This window comes from Volvox carteri (genome assembly GCF_000143455.1).
Source record: "Volvox carteri f. nagariensis unplaced genomic scaffold VOLCAscaffold_50, whole genome shotgun sequence".
In the NCBI taxonomy this organism is placed as follows: Eukaryota; Viridiplantae; Chlorophyta; class Chlorophyceae; order Chlamydomonadales; family Volvocaceae; genus Volvox; species Volvox carteri.
Genome location: NW_003307593.1, coordinates 875,449 through 892,392, shown reverse-complemented (window position 1 = coordinate 892,392; position 16,944 = coordinate 875,449). Strand labels below are relative to the sequence as shown.

General features: G+C 54.0%; 2 protein-coding genes across 2 annotated transcripts in view; both read right to left on the bottom strand.

The window, feature by feature from the left end:
• Window positions 1–4,928: 4,928 nt before the first annotated feature.
• Window positions 4,929–11,308, bottom strand: VOLCADRAFT_96253 (uncharacterized protein; the record flags this gene model as incomplete). Its single annotated transcript, XM_002955261.1, has 9 exons — window positions 4,929–4,945; window positions 5,478–5,811; window positions 6,132–6,605; window positions 6,765–7,197; window positions 7,882–8,965; window positions 9,015–9,071; window positions 9,410–10,237; window positions 10,948–11,079; window positions 11,242–11,308. 9 exons carry the CDS (start codon window positions 11,306–11,308, stop codon window positions 4,929–4,931), a joined length of 3,426 nt encoding a protein of 1,141 aa, XP_002955307.1.
• A 3,096-nt stretch (window positions 11,309–14,404) lies between these two features.
• The window catches only part of VOLCADRAFT_96252 (uncharacterized protein), a gene marked incomplete at both ends in the record, with an annotated part of 4,629 nt that continues 2,089 nt past the window's right edge, over window positions 14,405–16,944 (bottom strand). Inside the window, 5 exons of the mRNA XM_002955260.1 lie at window positions 14,405–14,497; window positions 15,012–15,234; window positions 15,743–15,786; window positions 16,063–16,152; window positions 16,439–16,492. Coding sequence (XP_002955306.1) covers window positions 14,405–14,497; window positions 15,012–15,234; window positions 15,743–15,786; window positions 16,063–16,152; window positions 16,439–16,492 — 504 coding nt within the window. The remainder of the gene's footprint in view (window positions 14,498–15,011; window positions 15,235–15,742; window positions 15,787–16,062; window positions 16,153–16,438; window positions 16,493–16,944) is intronic.

Sequence of the window (16,944 nt, the reverse complement as noted above, 5' to 3'; positions counted from 1 at the left end):
GTTTCGTCACGCTAGCCTTATTAGCTGTCTATTCGAACCAAGGAACCGGTCCCTTGATCCCAGTCTATTTATCGTCGCCATCGGCGGCTTGCTGAGAGGTCTAACGTCACCTCTACTTGCACGTTGAACATCCTTTTGTCACAGGGAAAGGTCAGGGTGGATCTGGCAGCAGCGGAAGTGGAGAAGCAGACCAGCCGGCGTGAATCCGTGAAAGCGGAGCGCGCGGCTGACCATGCTCGGGCTGAAGAACAGGAGGCACGGGTGCGTGGGTCTGCGCCGACTTGTAGACCATGCATGAACCTACAAACCGAACAGTTCTGCGCCCCAGACACGCATGTGCCCTGACAGCAAGGGGCCCTCTGGGAGCTGCACATCCTAAATCAGCTGGTGCACTGCAAGGTTTCCCCCTGTCCTCCTTATTTCCTTGTGTATGTATGTGTGCCTGCTGCTGCTGCAGGCCACTTATTCCCTGCACCTTCCAGCCTGGCCGGGACGCCCATTTAAAGCGGCACCTGTCCACCCGGCTCTCCCGCTTGGTGTACGCTCTACCCAACCCTGTACTGCCCCCGTCTGCTGTGTCTTACATCATCGCAGATGCGGCACTGGCGCGAGCGCACGGACGAGCTGCTGGCAGCGAAGGAGTCCCGAGTGAAGGAGATTATGGATCGGTACAATAAGCTGCGGCGCACGGTCGCCGAGTACAACAGGCGGCTGGATGAGGCGATCGCATCGAACTCGGACCCTGAAATGATGATGAGCTGGATGGCTGGGGCCGCTTCCGCAGATGCTGTGGCGGCGGTCGATGTGGGCAGTGCCAGGGACAAGTCCACTTTATATGCAGGTGTCGCGCCATCTGCGGCCATGCAGCGCCTGTCCTTGGCGTGACGGATGGCCACCTGCAGCCCCAGAGGGCGGCAGTAAGACACTGGCGTTGGGAAGCGGAGCTGTTCACGATAAGGAAGCCGATGCAACTCGGCTATGTTATAGATTCCCGCAGGATTTAGTGTGCATGGTTCAACGTAAAACATGGGGAATACCATAACGCAGGGGAATATCGAGACATTGATGCATGTGCATGGGGACGGGATGATAGATGGGGTGGAGCAAGTGGTCTTGTCTCGTACGGCCTGCCTTGCAGCAGGTCAGCCTATGAGCATTGATGAGGGTTTGGGCAGATTTGAGCAATGGCGTGCCAGCATCTCCTAGGGCACCTGAGGAGGCCCATTACCCTTGCTTGATATGTGCAATGAATGATTGTGACAAAAGAATATGTTAAGCATTGCCTCAAAGCTTTTATACTCCAGCATTAAATTGGATCTTGTGAATGAATTGGCGTTTACTGGCTGGCCCTGTGGAATTGCGGCACTTGTAATACTTGTCTGTTACACGTATGGCTGTACCATGCATGTGGCCCTCAAAAATCCAAATTGAGACTTTCTCGCCCCTTTCTTGTTGCGTAACAGTTAACGACCTTGAACAATGCAGTAAGCTTCCATACCACACCATGCACAGACTCGTAACTTCCATACCGTGCCACTGAGCGATAAAATGGAGGGTAATGCGTTGTGCATGTAATGGGATGATGGACAATGCTAGGGATGTCGAATCGCTACAACTCATCGCTGCGCCCGCTTGTGGCCCAAGCCCAACACATCTAAACACCATAGTGCACGACCTGACGAGGAAGTTTAAACTAGGGAAAGACATAGTACCCTGCCTGGTTATCATCCCATAAAATCTAGATATAAATTCTATTACTAACTAAAAGGTACATGCGGCTCAATATGACAAGACAAACATTTGCACATCGGAGAAAACGTTCCGGAATAGCAGAGGCTACCGTTTCCAGCCGCCCGCAGCTGGCATGCACTACCGCTACCACTTCACCACCAAAGTGCACTACTTGCAAGTAATGCTGCTACCAACAAAGAAGCCATTACAACCGCTATTGCAAAAAAAAGCTGAAACTCTTAACCAGCTATCCACTGGCTATATGCACCGGCATTTAATGGGCCAGTTAGGTCTCCAGCAACAGCCTTCGCCGCCCGGCTTACTAAATCCAGACTTCTTGCAATCGATGGTAACTGCAGCCCGCAGTTGACATGCTAAAATTTCACAATGCCTGTAGGCAAGGCAGGTGCCAGGTATACTCTATGTGCATGTGCAGCTATAAATACACACACATACACACAAGATTCATTCACATTCATTGACACGCCCTCACCAGTTAGCCCCTACTCGCGGCTCGGACCATTAAAACTCGCTCATATATGTTTTCAGAAACATACATTAGATAGCACGTTTTGGCTCCTTGCACACGCCTACAGAGGCACAGCAACGGTTAGTTGCGGTGGCTGAGACGGAGGCTGCTGTTTGCCGCCCGCCTCCACCCTCCTGTCACTTTTGCATCAACTCTCGCTCGCCCCATTAGAGCGCTCGTACAGGCGCCCGATTTATATCACACCAGGCAGCAGCGACGGGCCACTGAATGCAAACCTGTAGCGGCTAGTATACAGTACGGCACACATATCAACTACAAATACGCGCGAAGCGCTCGACCAGCATCTCGGTAGGCCGTTTCAGCGGCCAGACACTACAAAACAAATGCCAAATTTTTGGTTGGACTCTACCTAACTAAAAACTAAATAAAAGGTCGCCGCACCTATCCTTTGGCGGCTCGCACCCTACAGATTACCTGCACATTACCTAGTCCAGTGTTATCTTTGTGCATGTCGCATCGCGTGGGCTGCAAAGCCACTGTACGCAGAAATTATTATGTTCAATAACGGATCTCGCCACTTGCTTCATTTTATTGTTCCGTCATCTCCAATGCCTTCCTCATGTACGTCTTACTGCTTGCAACGAATCTTCTCCGTGATGGAATGCATGGCCTAACAATAACGCCGCCGCCCTAACCATAACGTTGCATCTCCTCATATATGCCCTCCTGGACCGTCTCAACTATCCTAAACCTCTACACGTGTTGGGATTAGTGACCCAACTAGAAACCATCTCTGAACCAAGCTTCTTCCTGTGCTCGCTGCGCTGACTCGCTTGTCGCCCCCCTCAGCTTCGGCCCTGCATTCACTCCCCGCATGGCATGGCATGACATGAAATGACATCAACGTGCTAATGAGCAACGCCGGAGCTCAGCCAAGGCCCAGAGCTAGATGGTCAGCATCGGGGCCACCCTGACCTCCAGTCCTCAACAAGCTAAGGCTATCCCTAACCAATATAACGAACCGATAACTGCTTAATAAATTAAACTAATTGACTGACACCTACCGGCGCCTTTCCCGCCACTCATTCCCCCCTCCCAAGCCCCAGCCTCTAAGTCTCTCGCAGCAACATAAGCAGCTTAGACACCAGCTGAGGTGCCGTCGGACGACAGGACGGGTCAGCAGACCAGCAGGCTTGGGCCAGGTGCCTGCATGCATGCATGCAAGGTTAGATACAGATAGATGGGTGCATACTTATGTTCGTGAGCAGCGCGCCTTGGCACAGCACATGTCATGCCGCTTCTGCGATATGCTCATGTTAACACGACACGATGAGAGGTTGAGGGTTGACTCTCTCCCTTCAAGGGTTGGCACGGGTACTATACTAGAAAAGAGTACTATACTATAATAGTACTATGCATAGTACTATTTCATATGCAGGGCTCTAAACTGGTACTAGTTTACGACGCTCGTACCGCGTTCGTACATAGTAAAATAGTATAGTAAAAATAGTACTAGATAGTACTAGATTTGGGTTTGGATAGTGTCCAGTACTAGTTGGACCAAGTCGAGATCTGCAGTCAAGCTGTATTTTGAAGGGCTATAGCCGTGTCTTCGAGCTGTGCTACGTAGTTATTGATGAATAATGTCAAAGGAATCCAGTATAAAGAATGACAAGGCGATCAGAGGCTTGCATCCTGGTCCAGACGTCCCCCCTGAAGTTCTCCGTTCTCGGAACGAGCTTTTTAACAAGCTACGTAACCAGAAGAAGAACGCCAAGACGGGTAGTCTTTGGGACAACTTCGATGTGGAGTGGTGGGGTGGTCTACCAAAGCTAGTCTGCCTGTTCTGCGATGAGCCGCTCAGCGCCGTGAACCCAACCTTTACCAACACGCACCACATCAAGCAAGGTGCTTGCAAGGCTATCAAACAGCGTGCAGCGTCACTCAGCCAGCAACAGCAACAGAGTGGAACCAGCTCTGCTGCGGCGGGCCCCAGCACGGCGGATCAGCAGGCCCTCTCCAAGCGCCGGCGCGGCATTGATGGCCAGACCCTCCTCCCAGTGATTCCCGCGACTCTCGTGGGGCAAGTCGTGGAGGAGCTTGGCATGTTCTTCTACAGGAACAACGTGCCTATTCACCTGATCGAGAAGCCCGAGTTGCGGAACCTATTCGGCCTGCTGGGCGTTGTAGTGCAGGAACTTCACTAGTATGGCGTCCGTGTGTTGTCTTGTCAACACTGGGTCTTCTATCTGTGATTATGTCTTTATGTGCCATAACACGCCTTGAGACATCGGGTTTGGGGTCCACCTACCGGGCACTGAACTAACAAAAAGTGATCTGGATGACCACAGCGATCTGCTTTCTCATGTCGAAGTAGATATTTAGAAAGAACAAAAGAAGACCTTTCCAACGGTGTAATTTTCAGGTACAACGGTTGGTCGTACACCCCCCTTCTACAGGGAGCGTGTACCTGCCTAGTAATAGTATCATAGTACTATATTACTATATATAGTACTATTTCTTACTATACTATACTATTTGGGAAAATAAATATAGTATTTTTGCCAACCCTACTCCCTTGGCTTGTTTCAGCCTAAAACGCCTTGTAGGCTTTAGACCACGTCGGGTGTTTGCATGCACGCAGTTCGTGTCCTAATTACACAACGCCAGCCCGTACATGAGAATTGGATACACGTGGCCTCAAGCACTACATGACTACCGTACCTGTACGGCATGGGCACATGTGTGTCAAACAGGGGCCGTGCGCCGCGCAACACCAGCTCCGGCACCCTCGACGGGTCTGTTGCAGCGCCGAAGGGCTGAGCCGTGTGCTCGGGGGGTGTGGACGTCCACCAGCAGCTGCAACTCCACATCAGAATTCCAAATGCGTATATGTCGGCGGCGCAGCTTGGGGGAGCACCTAATCAGGGCATATATGGTGACGGATGCTGATAAGCGTCAAGAAGGAGCTCCTCCAAAGGAGATATAGAGAGAGAGATAGAGAGAGAGATAGATAGATAGATATAGATAGATAGATAGATTTGTTATCGTGCTAAGCTAGTGACTGGCCGGCATGAAGCAGTAACGGCCATCATCATCACCGCCCAGAACCTAGTGCACGTTCAGCAGATAGGCCAGCCATCAGAATAAATGGATGCCCCAATCCAGCGCCGTTTGGTGTAAGCGAGGGGTTTTCCAGTCGTTCCTGCCAGTCGTTCGGCGCTCCCACAGCCCACCGCGAAGATCCTCAACGCACCTTGAAAAGCCTCTGGTGGAATGCTGTGCAGGGGACCAATGGCGGAAGTCCTCTCGGATGCTTCCCCCCGCCCTTGCTGTTGCTGTTGCCGCTGCTCCTCCCGCTCAAACCTGGTTTTGCCGTGACTTGCCAGTGGCTCAGACTTCTGCTGCTGCGGGTGCGGGTGCAACCGCACTGCCAGCCCAAACTCTGCCAGCTTGGCCGTGAAGCCGCGTGGGTCGCTGCCGTTAGAGTACAGCTGTACTGCGTCCGGCTGCAGAGACCTGTGTACGATATGCTTGCCGTGCAGGTACCGCAGCGCTCGCGCGACGTCTAGGAGGGTATGTAGGATAGCCTGACGGGTTGATTGGCGGGTGTAAGCATATTGATAGCAGGTGGCTTAATCATTGGGTAGCGTAATGGGCGGAGTAACCCGCTTGCTGCGGAAGAAGCGCGGAGAAACGGCTTTGGATAATACCATATAGGGAGGGCACCAAATCCAAGAACCTATCCTTCCCTAGAAGCCGCCACATCGATAGAGCTAAGTGGCGGTATCGCTCAACAGCGATACTGCCAAGAAGCGGAGCAGCCCGCCAGCTAATTACGTACTATTAGCTATGTTAGCTAGTAGGTCATATTAGCTTGTGTACCAAACCCCCGCTGCAGTAGTATCACCTTCCAGTCCACCACCCGCGCCGAGCGGGCAGGCTCGCCACATGCACGATGGCGCCCAAAGAGCCCCTTATCGAGCGCCGTTCGGAGGCTGCCCAAGTCACAAGAGGTCACAAGCACCAAACAGACTGGCGAGCTGGTGCCGGTAGTTGCATTTGTGTCGGCGTCGGCGGCCGCGTCAGCGGCAACGCTGACGTCAGCACCTGCGCTCTGGCCAACGGTGGCCACCGTACCAGCTCCGTCAACTGGTGCACGGCCATTCCGTTCCCTATTGCAGTCGCCATCGATGTCGAGGCGCAGCGATAGCACGCCTGATGCTTTTCCAAAGCTTGCGTTGGCAGCCATCGCAGCTGCGGCTGTAACTTCCGTTGTAATAGTAGTGGTGGCGGCGGCGTCTGTGGTGTTGGTCGTTTGGGCGTCCTTGCTTGCTGTGGCCTTGCACGGCTTCAGATACACTCCGTTGCGCCATAAGTGGATCTGTAAATTTGTAGAGGGCAAATGCAATGCAGTTGGCAGTTGGCGGTTGGCGATTGGCGGTTACCCCGGGTACATTAGCTGGAAACGATTGCACTGTCCTGCACTTACGACATGGTAACGCATCAGACAACTTTGGGGAAAATCACATGCGGGCCGTACCCTTGCAATGTTCGGATGGCTGAGGTACATCAGCCACGCAATGTCAGCGGCACTCTGCAGGGCTCCAGCCCAGATGCCCGGGTCCAAGTCCGTATTCCAGGCATCGGTCGTTGCCATTGCGATTGTGGCGGCAGCCGTTGACGCTACTGCTGACGGCAACTCAGCAGGGAGGTCCACCACCGCTGGTGCTGGTGCTAGCGTTGCCGCACCGTCAGCGCCGCAACCGCTGCTGGCAACAAAAGAAATGTACGATAGGTCCATGCCGTGCGGAAGCTCCGTCACCTTGGCCGTCAGCGTCTTACCACAGGGAGAGGTCGCTCGGAAGGTGACGATGCCCGTACCGCCGTACGATTCAATGGACCGCAGGAGCAGGCCGTTCAGGTCCCCTCGGTACGACGAGTGATCATATCCGCTGTACGAGCAGCTGTACATCCTGCCGCACAAGCAAATTTATGGTATAAGTGAAAAATCATTGTGTCCACAGCGGGCTATTTTGAAGGTAATATGTACGGCATGTTAATATATGCACGGCAACCTCAGAGACAGTGCACTTCACGATGTGTGTGTGTGTGTGTTACATGGTTGGGGGTGCCTGACCCCATACCTGTAAGACTACCCATACGAGCCGAAGGCCTAAGGGCAATATCTATACGCCTAAAAGCCACGGAGAACAGGAAACACCGCACATCAGCCCAGCCTAGCGCCCAAAGGGGATAACTGAGTTGCGGTGAGCCCACATACGTTCCAACATCCTCGCCAGACGTACTGGTTCCCATTTCATGGCCTCCAACATGCTCTGTTGATGATCGAATCCTTGTTCCGCACGAATATTATTATAGGCTGGGCATTCCAATAACACGTGTTTTTCATCCTCAATTTGGCTATTAGTACCACAACAGCGGCAAAACCGCTGCTCCCTGGGGACATGGGGACATGGAGACACTTCACGATGTGCATCTTTTGGTATTTGTAAGGCAAGCATCTTATCTGGGTTGCCATGCCGCCCGCTTTCCTCCCCAATCGACTGCAGGTTTCGGAGTCAACCGGTATGCGGATGATACCCCCGGTGTGCACCCCGGGCTGTGTAGAAAGATCCCTCCCGATCCGCACAACTCACTGGCATGCTGCACACTGGATTGCACCAAACAGCTTGGCATCGACAGCAGGTGATGATCGGTCCAATCCATCTTCCATGGCCCCCTGGAGCCACTTGCTGCTAGCCGTCCTAGACGCCGGGTCACTGCGGGGCAGCAGAGCCGCAGTGGGGCTAGTGCCCTCAGGGCAGGTGCCGCTGGCTGGACTCGAACCCCCGACCTCGGTCAAGCCGGAGACACCTCCTGCCAAAGTAAGTGTGGTGTCGGCCTTGGCGACTGCCTCGCCAGAAACCTCATCCACAGCGTTTGAGCTCCGAGCAGAGCGTCTAGGTCGGGCAGTCGCAGTCGGATCGCACCGGGCTGAGCTCCCTGCGGTGGGGCCCAGAGCATAAGCGCCACGGGCGCAAGGTGCCGCGTGTGCACGGCAGGCGATGGCAGCTGCTGCAGGGAAGGCAGCGGCCGCGGCAGCCGCGTCGTGGAGTGGCTGCGTTTCCAATAATGTCAATATGCCGTTCGATGCTGCAGGATTCTCCCGCTCCTCCTCCCCGTCGCCTGCGGCCGCCGTCGCCGTCGCAAGCATGAAGCCCTGTCGGCAACTCCACTCCCCACCAGCGCAGCCGTCCCAGCTGCCGCCAGCATCCTTGCCGCCGCCGGCAGCCCACCCCTCATGAGGCCGGAGATACACACCCAACCTAGTGTGCGCGGCTCTGGTGGCGGCGCTGCCGCCGCTAGCGGTGGTCGCTGCCGCCCCGGCGGCGGCGCCTGGGCCGCTAGCGATGGGTGCTGTAACGGCACCGCCCCCACATTCGCCGGTATTCCCGCTGCCGTCCCGACGGCCACATACCACCGGCCAGACGCAGCGTGTGTGTGACTCATCAGACATATCTGGCATAACCCAAGTGTTCAAGTCAATTATCACGATCTCGCCTTCGCTGGGGTTGTATGCGTCATAGAGTCCCTGGCCTGAGCCGCCTGAGGAAAGGAATCCTCTTGCTGAAATCCCTGGATCGAGTCCCACATCCATTGTTGTGAACATGGCAGTGTCCTGACTGTCTGAGCAGACGATTGCATGCATGGCATTGCGGGAGCAGGTGCCACTGCCAGCACCTGTGGCGCCAGGACCCAGAAACATAATGCATGGGTTTATGCAGCCTACCGAAATGGTCGGTCTTTCGCAGGTAGCTGCCGGCGGCGGCTGGGTCCGGGCTGAGGCCTCAGCAGCAGCAGGGGGGAGATCCGCCGCACTCGAGCGCGCTTCTAGAGCTGTGGCGGCGGCAGCGTCGACCTTGGCCACCGAGCACGGCGCGTTGTTGCTTTCTCTGGGCACCCGGGGGCCAGGCAGCTTGGAGCTCTCCCCGTTGAGGACCTCACGCTGCAGCTGCAGCGGCTGCGAATGTAGCACCTGAGCTGCTGCTCCTGCTGTTACTGCTGTTACTGCTGTTACTGCTGGTGCTGCTGCTGCTGGAAGCTCCATACCCTCCCAACAGTCCACTGGTGCACCACCGGCATCGCTCGGAGATGCGCTCGCTATCAATGTACAGCAACCCTTACCGCCCGCCATTGTTGTACAGACAGCCGTATCGCCCGCTGCGGTTATGCACATAGCCGTATCACCCCCCATAATTCTACAGTCAGTCGTACATCCCGCCATGGTGGTATGAACACCGGTGCCGCCCGCCGATGCGTTGTACGACAACCCTGCCGTGGGCCGCCTCACGGACGGCTCTTGGGCTCTGCCGTCAGCTGGAAGGCTGCAGGTCCCCAGGGCGCCGTTTGTGGCTTGTCGTACATCGCCAGAGACCGGTGAGTTACCGCAGGAAGCCGTCCAATGGCACACGTCAGCTGTGTCCGAAAATGTCGCGTGCATTTCGTGTGGTACGGCATGCGTCCGTGTAGCGTCCACAAGGCGGGGCACATGCCTGATTTGGCAATTGACGCCAATCGTCGCGTCCTTGCGTGCAGAGGTGGTGCGTTTGGTGCCATGGGACTTTGAACCTGGACGAGTCGTTACTGCCGCCGCTGCCGCTGTTGGAGGCGTGTGAATTCGCATCAGACGTGACGGGGGTGCGGAACCACCGGGGTGAGGAACAAGTAATGGATCAAGGGACCGTTGCTTCGGCCCGCTACACCCTCGGCTTGGGAGCTTTGGGTCCAAAAATGCTTGGATAAGGCTCAGTTTGTGGATGTCTCGCGATTGCTGCTGCAGCGCGGACGGCAGCGGCGGCCTAAGGCCTTCTGGCGGAGGACCGGCTTCGGCGTTTCTGCGATGCTTAACTTCAGCAATTCCATGATAGATCGGGGCTTTGTTTCCATGTGCAGAAGCTATCGAGACGGCGGCATAACTTTCCGGAGCAGTTGGCGTGATAGATTCGACAGGTCCTGCGCAACAAAAACGGTCACGAGGGCGAAGGTAAAGTGGAGTATCGAAAAAGATCAACTTCAGGGGTTGCATAATGCTTGTCCAACTTGGCTGTATAGGTTTTTCTCCTAAATCGCGTTCCACGTGCTGGGCTTGCAGCACCTGTGTTGTTTCATTCCGTCTCCTTAAGCAGCGTCTTCTTTTGTGAACTCGGTTACGGTGGGTCCTGGTCTTATTGGCATGGCTCCCTGCTCTGTGCAGGGCATGGGCCCCTTGATACGAAATTATAATACGGAATTATGCTGATTGCTGTCCTGAAGCGATTTGGCAGAGGTCGGGCAATCTGCAACCGTTGCCAATCATCTGCACATGTATGATAATTTGAATCCCTCGTTGGGTTGAACATCAAGGAAACGCCTTCCGGTCCAAGCTTCAAATCCTAATTTAGGCAGGTTTCGAGAGTTAGGGAACTGAGCGCCGCTACATGCGCGGAGCGCTGAGATGAGTTCATTCAAGAATATGTTGAATGATGAGTTTAAGGAATAAATATAGATTAACATGTGACCGCTGGAATCTTAATCCACACAAGCCAGCAGGAGGCGAGGTAGTCCCTGATTTCGACCGTCTGCCATGCAGTGTCCAATGTGCCAACTTGCACATTGGTTCTTTCCCAGTTGTTGACGCGGCGAGCCCACGAATTGTTTTTAGCAGGTTATGGAATTTTTCTTACCTTTGCAAAGTTCGTCAGTGTTGGGGCCATGGCTTCTTGTGAACTCCGCGGGTGACGATAGATGTCCTGCCTGCCTCGTCAGGCTTCTCGGGCTATCCTGAACAAAAGCTATTTTTTGTGAGTGCTCGTCCGCTGCACATAGATGTCCATGTTCAGCCTGTGGCGGTCTGCGAGAGCGTTGCGAGAAAACTTCCCATCTGCCAGTTCGCAAACGGTAATGAAAAACACGTGTGTTAGGTAATTTTAGTATTATGCCATAAATACTATCCATAAACTGTACAATGAAGATCTTACCTCTGTGTCTGCTCGCTCGGGGGTCGCGTTTGTGGTAGCACATCGTCGCTTGGTTCTGTATAACCATTGGAGAAGGAGTTTGATCCACAGCCACATAGTAAAAGACGGATTGTAGATTTTACGTTTTTCATCTGCTTTTTAGGAGCAGCCTAACTCGCTTGCTAGGACGCGGTTTGGCTGCACGTTGATTGATTTGCTTCATTTGTATGTATGAGTCCACCTTTTTTTAAGTGCATACTAACACTCTTGCGACATGCATCCAATTCACGTCACTCAGTGTTCGCTGTGAATCCGGGCGATACGGCCGGTAGTTAGCGCGGCTGTACAGCCCAACTTGCACCTATCTTTACAATATGTTAAATCGCTTACCACATGCCTAACAGATGCCGCTGCCAGACCGTTTTTTAAATGTGCAGCAATATCTCGTAATGTGGCCTCATCTTCCGTATTACCAGAAAGCATCGTATTACTGGAAGCACCTTTAAACAGTGGGGGATCAAGGCAGGGTTAAATCAATATGTCAATCATCTATAATTCTCTTCTCAATTATATATTTAAACTGCTGCAAACAAGAGATTTTAAAATTTCAGTTTGCATACCTGTAGCGCACCGAGCCAGTCACGTTGGATAGCGTTGCTGGAAAGTATGATAGTGCATTTTAGTATTTTCAGAGGAATTCAAGCGTTTAAATGTTCAGTACGATTTCTCTCGGGTTACGATACCCCCACCTTCACACTATCATACCTTAGCATCCAAAAGCATGCAGCAAGCCTGAGTAGCACTGAAATCCGGATACGCATATTTACGCGCAGCAACTACGCCCAGCAACGCATGCTGCTTGATATCAGCAGCAATCCTAGGAGCTTTGGGTCCCCTCCGTGCATTACACAAATGCATGCAGGAGCGTGCCCTGGAAACTAAGAACCATCGTCACACTCTCCGAATCCACGTCTGATGTACACGTCGTTTTCTTCGGCCCGGACAGCATCGGGGACCACACGGAAACATGAGCTTATGAGCCCTAAGAAGTGTCGCGAGCTAGAGGGGGCACGGGCGCTCGGGATTGGTAAAAGTTACGGCTGCACACCCAGCGAAAGCTCTAGGAAGACATGCCCACGCAACCCTGCGCTCCAACATGCCGAACGGCGGCCGGGTGCCCCGTAGACCGTGTACGGGCAACAAAACCAACCACCTCAACGGAGGAGTGTGAGCCATTCGGAATGGCATGCGGTGCGGCAACACTGCAGCTGTACGTCCTCGGTCTGCGGCAATCGTGAAGGCGAAAGGCGCACACACTGTGACATTGTTACAAAGCAGCTGTGCTAATTGTTTTTGTGTAGTCGTCAAGAACACCGGTTTTTCGCGTCGGCGTAGGTTTGCACACCGAATGCGCGTCAGCCCTCCCTCGCCCTGGAGGACCCGGTCCGTCTGCTGGAGACTAGGAGTGCTGCGGTGGTCGATGGATGAAGCTGGTCCTAGCAAAGAAACAAATTTGCAGTGGGACATCAGCGCAGATGAACTGATGCACGAAGCTTTTTATTTGGCAACAAGATCTGGCTTGGAAATGTATCCTCCCATTAAGGGAACATAAACGATGTGATGGATTTTTGGACTTTCGAGCTGTTCCGGGGCTGCTACGGACAAAAACTTTGTGTGGCGTTCCGGACTACTTTGGATAAAAAATAATCGAGCCTAGTCGTCGCAGCGCCCAACTTCCATGCCGCTGCCGGCCTCGTCTAAGGATGACGAGGAGCTTACCGATTCGTTAAGTTAACTGTTTCGTTATTCTGCCCTGCTGGGTGAACGTTTAAAAGTTGCGGTAAGCCCGGTCGGGCCACGAACGCTGACGAACGTCTCTTTAGCGGTGCAGCGTGGTGCATTCTTTCACGGTGAATTCTTTGTGCGCTGCAGCTCGGCTCATGGAAATGGCTGCCAGTACACTACACACCGAAGCCGATAAAAAAGCCCAGAGGTGCCAGCGCCACTTGCAAATGAGTAAGAACGTTTAGCGCACCAACCCTGCACGCATTTACCCCACTTAAGGGGTGTTTCCACTTGGATTTAAAAGTCACGGTTTAAGGCTTAATCCGTCGCATATGGAAACATCGCGCGGACTAGGACGGATTAGGCGGATTAAGCTTGGCGGGTTTAAGCTTGGCGGTATAGTTAGCGATCTACGCCCGTATTCGCGCGCTTCGCGGGTTAAATGTAGATTAACAACGCCTCATAAAAAACCTGATTGATAGGTTGGAAAGTTATCCTTTATAAAGGGTGTAGGTGTTCCTTGTTTTGTGGAAGCTTTTGTGGAAGCTTTGCGCTTCTTGTTTAGTGTTATGCACCACACCGTGGGTGCCGTTCAAAGGTGCTGCAAGACCTTCATGTTGATACTCGATAGTTCTTTAATGTCTACCATTATTGTTGTACTTGAATCCGTTCCTTAATCCAGACGTATGAACATTCCTCGTGGAAACAAATGGAACAAAAGGTGAATGAAAACCTAAAGATCGCCTAATTACAAGCAAAAGAATCCGTGTTCTTAGGATGGATTTAGTCAAGCGAAGGACGTTAAACTGTTTTTACAATTTTGCTTGCATACATCTTCCAAAGTTTTCAAATACAGAAAAAGTTGTAATCCTAACTTTAATGCTTGCATCGTCCTGTTCGAGCAGCCTTGCAGTGTTACTTGAATCACCGTAACCAAGGCTGCTGAGGTGCCAAGGCATCCAGAGTAGCATCCGTAATTGTGCCTGCACATGTCTTATGCCTTAATAGGTGGTAGTTGACATGGCTCTCCCCCGCTCTCCGCCACCACCAGCACCCGCATGCGAACACATGCGCCGCAGCCGCTGCGCGCCGAGAGGCGGCAGCAGTTTAAATGCTCCCCCCTTTTCTCACTCCCTCTCTTTCTTCCACCTCCCCTCGCCGTTCACCAACCCATGCAGCTCGCTTGCTTCCTCTGCCACCCTCACAATCCAGGTGCCCAGACAGCGCAGTCGTTAAAGAATTGCACATACATACATACATACATACATACATACATACATACATACATACATACATACATACATACATACATACATACATACATACATACATACATACATGCATACACGCACTCATGTTGGAGTGCAGGTCGCAGAGAGCACATCCGCCCTCGCGACCTTCAACCGTCCCCGGGCGCCGCAAGGTCCAACTTGCTCATGCAGCGGTAGTAGCCGCCCTCCCCGTAGACCCCCCGCTGGGACAGATGGACAGCCTGCGGACAGAGAGGGGGAGATGGGGGGAGGGGCGGAGAGATGGCGAGTGTGTGTGTGTTTGATTGGGCTGAGAGCCGCGAAAAGGAAGTACGTCATACAGGTTGAAGAACCCTAAGTCACTACATGCAGAGCTCCAGCGAAGACAGGCAGTATCAGGCGCCTCAGGGGAGTGAGCCGCACCATCAGACCGTCAGTCCGTCAGTCCGCCAGTCAGACCCGACCACCCGCCTACATAAGGCCCCAACACGGCTGCACACGGGGGTTGCGGAGTTATAGAGAGTGTGTAGGTGGCCCAGAAACATACATGTATGCATGCATGCATACATGCACATACATACATACATATACACACACACGAAATCCCCCAGTCCGACTTTAATCCAGTCCAGTTGCTTCCCGATGTTGCCCAGGTCAACCGGTTTCCGCACCCCGCTCCCCGTCGGACCGCCTTCCGCAGATCCTTTGCTCCCATGCGGCCCGTGACTCCCACCCCCCTCCCCCTTCCCCCCTTACCTCCAGCGTGTGTATCCCAAGGTCCAGGCGGCCGTGCTCCGCCAACAGAGCTCGCCCGTCAAAGGGCTGCCTCTCCTCACGACGACCGGTCGGACCACCACCACCACCACCACCACCACCACCACCACCACCGGCACCACCACCACCACCACCACCACCACCACCACCGGCACCACCACCACCACCACCACCGGCACCGCCCGCTTGGTTGCGCCTCCGATACCTGCCCGGGGTGAGGGGTGACGGGGTGACGGGGGGGAAGGAGCGGTGGAGACTCACTTAAAGTGTACGAGTGGTGGGCGGCACTTGTGTCTAGGAGGTTAGCGCACTGGGGTGAGGACGTGCGGGGGTGAGGAGGAGACAGGAGACACGCGTTGCCTCCCCCCCCACCCCGCAGCCGTGCGCCTCTCAGAAGCGCCCCTTCCCCTCCCCCCTTCGCAGGTCGACATTTCCCCCCCTTTCACGACTCCCGGGGGGGCACAGAAAGGCTCCAAAGGGGACAGCGATGATAGGAGACCTCACCCCCAACCTCACCTCCGTCACCCATATCTCACTATCCAATATCATTCATCAGTACCAGTACCATTATCACTTTTACACTATCATCACCAACAATGGTGACATGGGAGTTAGCAACAGCAAGAGACAACGACAGTGACCAAAGCAGGCGCTAAGCAACTGCTAACCGAATTAAACCCCAACCGCCCCCTACACACACGTCCATGCGGCACCTGGTGTTCAGGACGGTTGCATGGAGCTTCACCTTGCGTTCGTCCTGTTGGGTTGTGCGTATGTGCGTATGTATGTAAACACGGTTTTGGGTTTGGTGGGGGTGGGTGGGGGGTTAGGTGGGCCAGGTGGGGCGGGTATGGGAGCGGGAAAGAGTGATGGTGATTCTTATTAGTATGATGATACTGAGGGTGATACTGAAGATATTGAAGAAGATATTGATGATGATGATAACGATGATGGTGGTGGTGGTGGCGGGCGCTGAAGGGAAGGGCTCCTCCCCGGCGGGTCCCCCCTCCGATACACACACACACACACACACCTGAGGCAGCAGCAGCCCCGCCCGAGCGAACTCCTCCACTACAAGGTCACACACCGCCTCCAGCCGGCTGCCGGGACCCATATCGTGAACCTGAGTACGGCACATGCGGGGCGGTGCGGGGTGGGGTTTTGGGACCCTTAGCGGGGTTGAGGGGGAATGACAATTACGAGTCAACCCCCCAAACCCAAAGTCAAAGAAACAACCGCGGACGTCCAGCGCAAGGTCCTCCCTCGGTGTCTGTCTGTGTGTATCTCTTGAGAGGCCACACACGCCCTGAAACGGAAACATCGCCCACCACCACCTCCGGGCTTCAGACACGGCCCCAAAGGGGGAGGTGGATGTGGATGTGGATGTGGAGGTGGAGGTGGACACACACCTTGAGGTACAGCACGTGCATGGCGGCGGGGTCGTCATTCATGTACTCCAATCCCTGGGGGTAAACGGATGTATGTACGGATGTACGGGTGAGCGTCTGGCAAGCCGAACACCGAGATATCGGCATTTGACATACGGTGACAATAACAACAACAACGGCAACGGCAGCGGCGGTGGTGGGCGCGGAGTCATCAAGCCGCCACTAGCAACACTCGCCCCACTCGGCCCACTCGCCCCTGCAGAGGCGGAGTGCGACCTGAAAGGAACCGGGACATTTCCCCCGAGTTATAGGACTATATAAATAAATATTATTATTATCATCATCATTGTAATTATGTATATATGTAAGTGAAAGGCAAGCCAAGTATGTATGTATGTATGCATGTGCGTAGTCACGCAGTCTGCCTCGCACCCCCCTAGCCGGCCCCCTAGCCTCCCAGTCCTTAACCACCAGGTAGTCACCCGCTCCCCACCCCAGCCAAACACAGCCTGTCAGCCTCCTCCCCC